The 8,757-nt window shown below is 44.2% G+C and overlaps 1 protein-coding gene across 2 annotated transcripts in view; it reads right to left on the bottom strand.

Annotated features, from left to right (window-relative positions):
• Positions 1-8,757, bottom strand: part of EEF1AKMT1 (EEF1A lysine methyltransferase 1) — a 34,181-nt gene continuing 25,424 nt past the window's right edge. For both annotated transcript variants that reach the window (XM_046665026.1, XM_046665027.1), the window contains exons 3-5: positions 8,249-8,331; positions 3,231-3,511; positions 1-1,408 (exon numbers count right to left, since the gene is read on the bottom strand). In XM_046665026.1, coding sequence (XP_046520982.1) covers positions 1,272-1,408; positions 3,231-3,511; positions 8,249-8,331 — 501 coding nt within the window. In that variant the 3' untranslated portion in view covers positions 1-1,271. The remainder of the gene's footprint in view (positions 1,409-3,230; positions 3,512-8,248; positions 8,332-8,757) is intronic.

The following is an 8,757-nucleotide window of genomic DNA, read 5'->3' as shown; positions in this document are numbered from 1 at the left end:
TTAATATTTTACAAGTTTTTATTTTGAAATGATGGTGGATTCACAGGGAATTGCAAAAATACTAGAGAGAGGTCTCGTGTCTCCTTTACCGAGCTGCCCCAATGGTGACATCTTACACAACCATGGTGCACTGTCACAGCGGGGAAACGGACACTGGGGCAGACCTCACGCAGAGCTCCCCAGTTTCACAGGCACTCATCAGTGGGTGTGTATTCAGTTCTATGGAATGCTGTCACGTGTAGATTTGTGTAACCAATGCACAATCAAGACACGGGACAGTTCCAGCACCCCAGAGATCTCTCTCTTATGCTCATGCTCACCTGCCACGGCCATCCCACCCTAATCTCTGCCAACCACTAATCTGTTCTCCATTCGAGAATGCTGTTTCATAAATGGAAACACATAGTACGTGACCTTTTGGGATTGGCTTTTTTACTCAGAATGCCCTTGAAATCCATCCAAGTTGTGGATATCAATATTTTGTTCCTTTTGATTGCTGGGTAGTGTTCTGTGGTGTGGATGTATGATGAACACTCTCTGAACAACAATAAAGTCTAGCACACTCTTCACGTCCTTTTTGCTATGGTATTTGTTTGCAGGTGGCACTCCTATTTTCTCAGGTGGCTCAGGGCGTTTGATGTGGCGGAGGCTGAAGACGCTGGGGCTGGGCTGTGTACAGAGGGCACCTGGGCTGCATTCCTGTCATCCCTCCAAGAACTGGGGACGGGGAGAAGTCCGCGAGGCTCTCGGACACTAGTTGCTAGGATTATCAACTTTTACATGGAGGCAAGTCATGTCTCCTTGAGGGGCTGGAGCAGAGGAGGGCCCCTCACCAGTGTTACAACGCTCAACGAGAGCCATGGGAAGAACCAGCAGCCCCACAGGGCAGAATCCGAATGAGCCCATTTTAAGGGGCCGAATGGCCAGAGGCAGAGGTTAAGGTTCTGCCTACTTCAGGTCTTGGCCAAGCCACTGAGTGTTTGTACTTCGCTTTTTACCTATGTTAAGTGAGGAGAGTAGATTAGATTGATTCGAAGATTTCTTCCAACTATAATTCCATGGAATCAAGTTAGCACAAGCATCCCGAGCTCTAGAGAGGCCCTCAAGAAGGAAGTCACAGTGAGATGTTGTATCTTTATTGTGAAAATGAGGGCGGGGACAGCCCCAGTGTGTGGGGGAGGGGACCAGCTTATACCTTTTCAATCTACTAAGAAAATAAAAAGAAGGAAATGTCACCTAGGGTCTTAACCGTGTTACATTACGATCTGCATTTAGATTTCATGGTCCAGCCCAGAATCATAATTCACGTAACAGCGAAACTCATTTGCCAGGGTTCGAGTGTGTTCTGGAATAAACTTGCACATCTTCACTCCAAGAAGTTTCGCTGCCTCTTCTTGCATGACGGCACCTGAAGAGAACAAACCAAACGAACTGGAAGACTGAAATGCCAACCATGCGCAGCGTCATCGCGAGCTGCGGAGGGCCCTAGACTGGAAGACGTGAAGCAATTACTTGATGCTACCACTCCACAAATGAGGGGGCCCATCCTTCACATTCCTTTTTACTTTCTCCAGCGTTTTTGCAAATTACCTACTTTTTTCCCTTCCTCTTTTACTCAATAATTTTCCTACCTCTGCAAAGCTGAGTCACTTAGAAATTTAGAAATAAATTAGATTCCACAAAGTAACATAAGGAAAGCAAAAAAAATTACTAAAAACGAGTGTTTTCCAACTTTGAGTCAAGAACCCCTTTTTCAGTAATATCTAACTGTGCAATTCTTATGAACACACTCACGTCAGCTTCAGGCTGACTGGCCCCAGTTTCCCCCTCCAGCCAGTGCTCGCCCGGCGGCCTGCCTGCACAGCTGATGCTGTGGACACCGTGGCCGCTGCCACCGCCCTGCTGCTGCCCCACAGGATGTGCCTTACCAGCCGCACAGGCCCCAAACCCAGGCTCACCCTGATCCTTCCTCGTCTTCACCCTCCACATTCAGGGCAGAGCGAGTTCCTCCAACTTTATCCCCACAGTGTATCTTCACTCCACTCCCTGCCCTCCTTTCCTACTGTCACAGCCTTGTCCAGACCACTGTCTCAGTGGCATGCTGTGGTCACTTGTCTCATAAATCCATTTGGGTACAAAGTTAAAGGAAACTTCTGTAGACAAATCGGATCCTGTCACTTTGGGGCTGAACGCTTTAAGAGGAAATCCCAACTCCGACCAGACCAATGTCTGCAGGGGGGCCTCTCGCCATGCCCCTCCCCGCCCAGGCTCCAGCCACAGGGCTCCCTGACTGGGCCACGCTGCTCCCCCGGGCCTCCCCTGGAGGTCTCCACTGAAACGCTGCTGCTCCAGGAGACGCCCCAGTCCATGTGAAGTACCATGATCCTCTGTGCTACCCTGCTTTCTCTGATTCTTTCATTACACTTATCAGAATTAGTAACTCATTTCTTCTGTCTTGTTATGTCTTTTAACCTATCCCCTAAAACTAATTGTATGCTCCATGAGGTCAGTAAACGATTGTTGAATCAATAAGCATTAAGTAAATATTGTGTGAACAAAAGAGTCACGTTCTCGACCAAGTAAGCAATTCTACACCCCCAAAGAAGATGACCCCCTGCAGGCCAGGCCTCCTCCCAGCCCCAGGCGCTCTGGGGAGGAGCAATGGCCTGAGGGCCTGGGCGCAGGAGGGCGCAGTGCTACCGGGCCTGTGCCCCAGGCTCTCCAGGAGGGAGACCAGGAGTCTACATTTGACGTTTTGGTCAAATTTCAGTATATCCACCTTAAGAAAACATATCGATCTCACAAGTCAGAAAACTCTTCTGCTTTAATAAACCTAATCTAACGTCTAGCTCTGCAGCCTTAGGCATTCACTTGAACTCTATAGATTGCAAATTTCTCTTATCAAGTGTGGAGGCTGCATCAAATACTACTAACTAATGCTGATGACGGTAAGTAAAAATACCATTCAGGGCGCACTCGCTACACGCCAGACCCCACTCTACGTGTATCGTGTCACTTAATTCCCAATAACCTTGAAATGCAGGTAGTACTATCAGTCCCAGTTTACAGATAAGGAAACTGGGCACAGAGAGGTTAAATAACTTGTTTAAGGTCCCACAGTGAGTGGTGGATTCAGGATTTGAGTTCTCAGATCTCTTCTAACTCTTGATACCTAAGGCTTGAACACCCACTGTCACCAATTTTCAGGAGAGATGCAATCTGGCACCTACCTGTGCACAGCAGAATCTTGCCCTGAGTCAGATATTTGATGGTTTCTGACGTTTTCCTGAGACATTCCTCAGAAAGATAGGGGGGATCTGCTATTACGATGTCGAAACTATGTGCAGCAATTTTTTCAGGTAAATCCAGTGGATTATTGTAATCATAGAAGATAAACTCTTCTCCATATATGGCAAATCTTTTGTCATATTCAAAGATGTATACAGAAAAGTCTTCTCTGTGCAGCTCTCTCAGTTTCTGGTAAACACTGGGGGCACTCACACATGCTATTCTAGGAAACAGAATGAACAAACTCATGAAAGATCTTTAATGAACAGCTTATGGTGTTAAAAAACGACTACTTTACTAAAAAATATAAGTCCTTGTGCTCAGATTTTCTTAAAGGAAATAATAGTGCAAACTAACATAGCAGGAGTAAATTTCAAGAGAAAACTTTATATTGCCTCACTTTTACGGAATCTCGTATTTAAAAATCTGCAACTCATAATTTTAAGGTATGAAAGGATAAATCTGCTTTTTTATACTAAAAAATGTAAAACAAAAAACGTAAAAAAAATATAGTAAAAAGTGTAAAAAAGGAACACATTAGGACAAACGTTAGATAGCCTGAGGCCTAAATTTACCCCTTATTTTCATGGTGGTCCTTTAACATTTATTTCAAATACTTTTAGTCTCAAACTAAATATTTTGAAGTTATTTTGGAATATTCATAATCTTTAAAGAAAAATCCCAAATAACTGCCTAAATAACTCCAGTTTTCCAAAAAGATAACATTAAAATTAGGTCTCAGTGCAGACAAGCTACTTTGAATTTCTGCTTCTTTTCTGAACAGGGAAATTAAGGAATGCTGCATTACAAGCAGTCCCCAGTGGTACAACACTACCATTTATGAATGGGTGGTGTTCCAACAGTAAACTTTTAAAACCAACTGCTAAAAAAGCTAGAAGTAACTTAAATAGTGAATTATTGACTTGACTGTGGTACATTTGTTACAACGGAACACTCTGTAGCCACTTACTCTCCAAGATATTCAAGGAACAGAAGAGCGTAAACCATGCTTTCATGGGTCTAAGAACATACGCTCACAGACGAACCTGTGATCTCTGGGAGAGGCACAAAAGCCAGGGACCACGGGTGCCTCATGGGAGTGGAACTGGGGGATTGGAGACAATGGAGAAAGAGACTGGCTTTTTTTCTCAATGCCCTTTGTAACTTTTACTTTTTTAAGATTTTATTTTTCCTTCTTCTCCCCAAAGCCCCCCAGCACATAGTTGTGTATTTTCAGTTGTGGGTCCTTCTAGTTGCGCTATGTGGGACGCCGCCTCAGAATGGCCCGATGAGTGGTGCCATGTCTGCACCCAGGATCCAAACCAGCGAAACTCTGGGCCATTGAAGCCGAGTGCACGAACTTAACCACTCAGCCACGGGGCTGGCCCCACTTTCACATTTTTATCATGTATGTATATTATCATTCAAAAAAGTACTTCTTTTAAAAATTAAGCTCAGCTTTAAAACTATGAGATGCATTTCCCAGCAGAGACAGGTCACGTGCGCTGTCAGGTGCCCACACCAGCTTAACGGCCGCTCAGTGGAAAACACTGGAAGTGTGTGATGAAGTCTGCTGAGGCCATGTGAGGCTTCTGCGGGAAACATGCACGTCCCAGCCTGGGGTGGCAGGGGCACAATTCTCCTGCTGCAGCTCTTCTTGCCCACAGCCCAGCCAGGCTGCTGCCAGAGCTCTGGGGAGAAGGAGGAGAGGCAGAGGCCGGGGACCTGTATCTTCCCTGCGCTGAAAGAGAATAAGCAGCAACCAAAGACTAGACGCACAATGAAAAAGCCTTCCAAGAAAGAGGGTGGAATAAAGATATTTTCGGACAAAAAAAATCCGAGAGTTTTTTACCCGCAGACCTTCACTATAAAGTTCCAAAGGATGTACTTCAGGCAGAAGGGAAGAGGTCTGAGCAAGAAGGAATGAAAGTAGAGCCTGCTGAGCGTGGTGGAGACAACGCCATTTCCTATGTAGCAGTGAGATCGGACAGCCTGGGTTGCAGCCCAGCTCTGCCACTCACCAGCTGGTGACCTTCTGCAAGTGACTTCATCTGTTGGGCCTCAAAGTCTATCTTTAGAATGGAGAGGACAACAGTAACCATCTCACAGAGGCGTGAGGATTAAAGGAGACGACCTCACAGAGCACACAGCCAGCGGAGAGGGCGCTCAGTAAGTGCTCAGTAAGTGCCACTGTGACTCTTCATCTTTACAAGTCAGACGGAGCCCCTCAAAATACTGAAGATGCCTTTCAGAAAACAGCAAAGGCTGCTTCCAAAGCCCTCACATGAGTGGAAAAAAGAAAACATACGTAAAAACACTGTCATTACGAAAACCCTAATAAACAACTGCTTATAGTTTAAAAAAGAAAAAGAACAGAAAAAAGAAAAACTTAGGACTTCTAGTTAAAGATGGCAGATGCAACACATTCATTTAGATTTGCTCCCTTATTCAAGCCTACCGAATAAAACATGAGTAAAATTTTGCCTTGTTTTGTGGCTGAAGCATAAACCTCTAAGACCAAAGAGAATGCAAGAGGGGACGAAGGAAACAGCACTGAGGAAGCTGAGAAGCAAAAGGATGGGTGGCATTTGACACAGCAGCCCCAAGAAAGCAGACCCTAAACTGGCAGCCAGGAAAGCTAAGAAACAACCCGGTTTACATCACAGCACCCTCAAAGGCTCAGGAAGCGGCAGAACTGGGTAACTCAAGAGTAGGGGTGAAGGTGGGACTAAAAACAGAAGAATTCATTGAAAGGCCCAGTTCAGAAGAAATCTGTTCCCAGGATTCTCTTCCCTATCTCAAGCCTCCAGGGATCTGCCCCTCCATAACTATGGCAAAGAACTGGAGGGACGTTCTCTGGATGGACGGGGGAGGAGTTGTGGGGGTGATGCCAGGCACAGCTAGTGATGAAGCACCACGTGGAACTGACAAGGATTAAGTTAAGCCCACTGGATGTTGAGATCTCCAGCTTTTTTTAAGTACTGTGCCTCCCATGATGACATCAATGAGATGCATAATTCCAGGCACATGTTAGAAGACTCTCCCCTGGAGCTCTGACCAGCCCACAGGGGAAGACTAGACATACTGACAGTGGGGTTTCCCTATAAAAAAGCTCATCCAGATCATCCAACTGCAGAGACCAAAGTAGATAAGGTCTGCCCATGGATCAAAACTTCCAGCTTTTGAGTGCCCTACCCTTAAATATGAATAGACAGCAAAAGGTCCACAGATATTCAAGGAAAACATCAAATATTAGAGGCCAAAATAAACAAATGGAAAAGGCATGTTGTTGGAGTAAACAGACTATGTAGGGGGAAGAAAACTTAAAATCCTACAATTAATATCTTCATAAGGATGAACGAGATACAATAATAAATATCCAGAGATCAAAAACAAAACTATCTATGACTATATGACAGCAGAAATGGTAAACTCAGTAGAAAGTTTAGAAGACAAAGTTGAGAAATCTTCCCAGAAAATAAGGTAAAAAAGACAACAGATGGAAAAAGGAGAGAAAGAAAGTAGAAGATCAGGTCCAACATTCAAATGAAAGAGGAACAGAAAAAACAGTGAGGAAGAAATCAAAGAAGTAATTTAAGACAAGTTTCCCAAACTGAAGCACATGAGCTGTGAGAGTGAAGAGCTGTCTACACAGTTCAGCAGATGGGAGCCCCACACCAAGACACATCGAGCACAGGCCAGAAAAGCAAGTTCTAAGCTTGCAGTTGGCAGGGATGGGAAAAACAGGTTTCCTACAGGAAATCAGAGTGGCAGTGGATTTTTCAAAGGCACCTATGGAAACTGGGAATTAGTGAAGCAATGCCCTCAAGACCTGGAATTTGATACCCAACAAAACTATCACAATCAAGAGTAAGGGTGGAATAAAGGTTTTTAAAAAATTTCCCTCCCATGTATCTTTTCTGTAGAAACTATTGAAGAATGCCTCCAACCAAGATAAAGCTGTAAACTAAGCATTGGGGTACTATAAACAAGAAATCCAGAACAAAAGAGAGGTAAAAGGACAACTCAGCAGATGGGGAAGGAGCTAAAACAGCCCAGCCAAGCTGAACATCAACCAGTACAGATCGGAACCGGCTACAAAGCCCTGGGAGTGATTATTTTTATAAGGAGTTGAGGTATGGTTTAATTTACTGATAGGAGATTTACACAACTGGGGCAGAATTTAAGGGTCAATTAGTGATATAGACATAGAAATACATAAAAAATAAGACAATTATTTTTTTCAGGGAAAACGAAAAATTGTACAGCAAAGGAAAAGTAAAAGACTCATCTGTAAAGAACATTTATGTTGACTAACAATATAAACTCTGTTTTAACCAAAATGAGGATATAACTCTATTGGGAGCGCAGACGGAAAGCACACACGTGTGTGGCAGGGATGGAGTATGAAGGAGAGCTACAGCCTCATTCCCTAAGTTGAGAAGTCAAGAAATAATGCTGCAAATGACAAATCAAGAAGTGCCAATATAAACGTGCTATTCAGAAGTATGGCTGTAAATACTAAAAGAATCAGTTGAAAGGGAGCTGAAAAAGGAGGAAGTTAGCAATGGATTTTTTTAAACAAATCTTTTAAGACCATTGACTTGATATGCATGCAAAATTTTGATAAAAATAAAAACCAAATTAACAAAAAAGAAAACCTATATTCTTAAAACTTCAAGAAGGTCAAACATTGAGATTTTTTCTTTTAAAACCAACTCCAGGGGTATAAAGGAAGACACAGGTTAAAACAAGTTAACATAGGAGAGAGATAACGCCTCTCACGACAAAGAATCTCCACACACAGCACGGAAGCCGTTCGTAATTCCTCCTGTTCTGCAAACCACGGACTGCAATGTTTGCAGATTATAGTTCAGACTTCTTAGGAACCATCTCTCATCCAGGAAGGACATTCAATACATTACTTCAGAACAAAAGACAAACAAAACTTGGATCTCACCTGCCACCCTCTCCAGCAGCTGTAATCGCTTCCTTGGCGAGCTGCAAAGCCGTCTCCTGACTGTACCAAAACTGGCTCAACTGCTGTAACAGAGCGTGAGCAGAAATCATTTTAGAATTGGCATAAATTTCCTTTTAACTTATACCCACTATACTAGTGTGCATATATTTAAATTTTTTCTTTTTTTTTCTTTCCGCTGAGGAAGATCTGCCCTGAACCCTCTTGCCCCATGAGTGCTGCAGATCCACCAGCACGGTAGGTCCCCGCCTGGGAACCAAACCGGGCCACGAAGCGGGGCGCACTGACCTTAACCCCTAGGCCACCGGGCGGGTCCCTTTTTCTTTTAAATTACTTTAAATTAAAAGAAAGCCCTAATTAACTAATGGGATCTAGGCATTGACACAAAAAGGCGAACCAGTCCACATCCCCAGAGGGAAGAACATGACCCACCTTTGAGAACTGGCCCTGGACCTGCCCCCGCCTGCTAACTGGGCTCCGGTCGGGGAGCG

The sequence above is a fragment of the Equus quagga genome, chromosome 6 (genome assembly GCF_021613505.1).
Source record: "Equus quagga isolate Etosha38 chromosome 6, UCLA_HA_Equagga_1.0, whole genome shotgun sequence".
NCBI classification, from domain to species: domain Eukaryota; kingdom Metazoa; phylum Chordata; class Mammalia; order Perissodactyla; family Equidae; genus Equus; species Equus quagga.
This window is presented reverse-complemented; position numbering and strand designations above follow the sequence as displayed.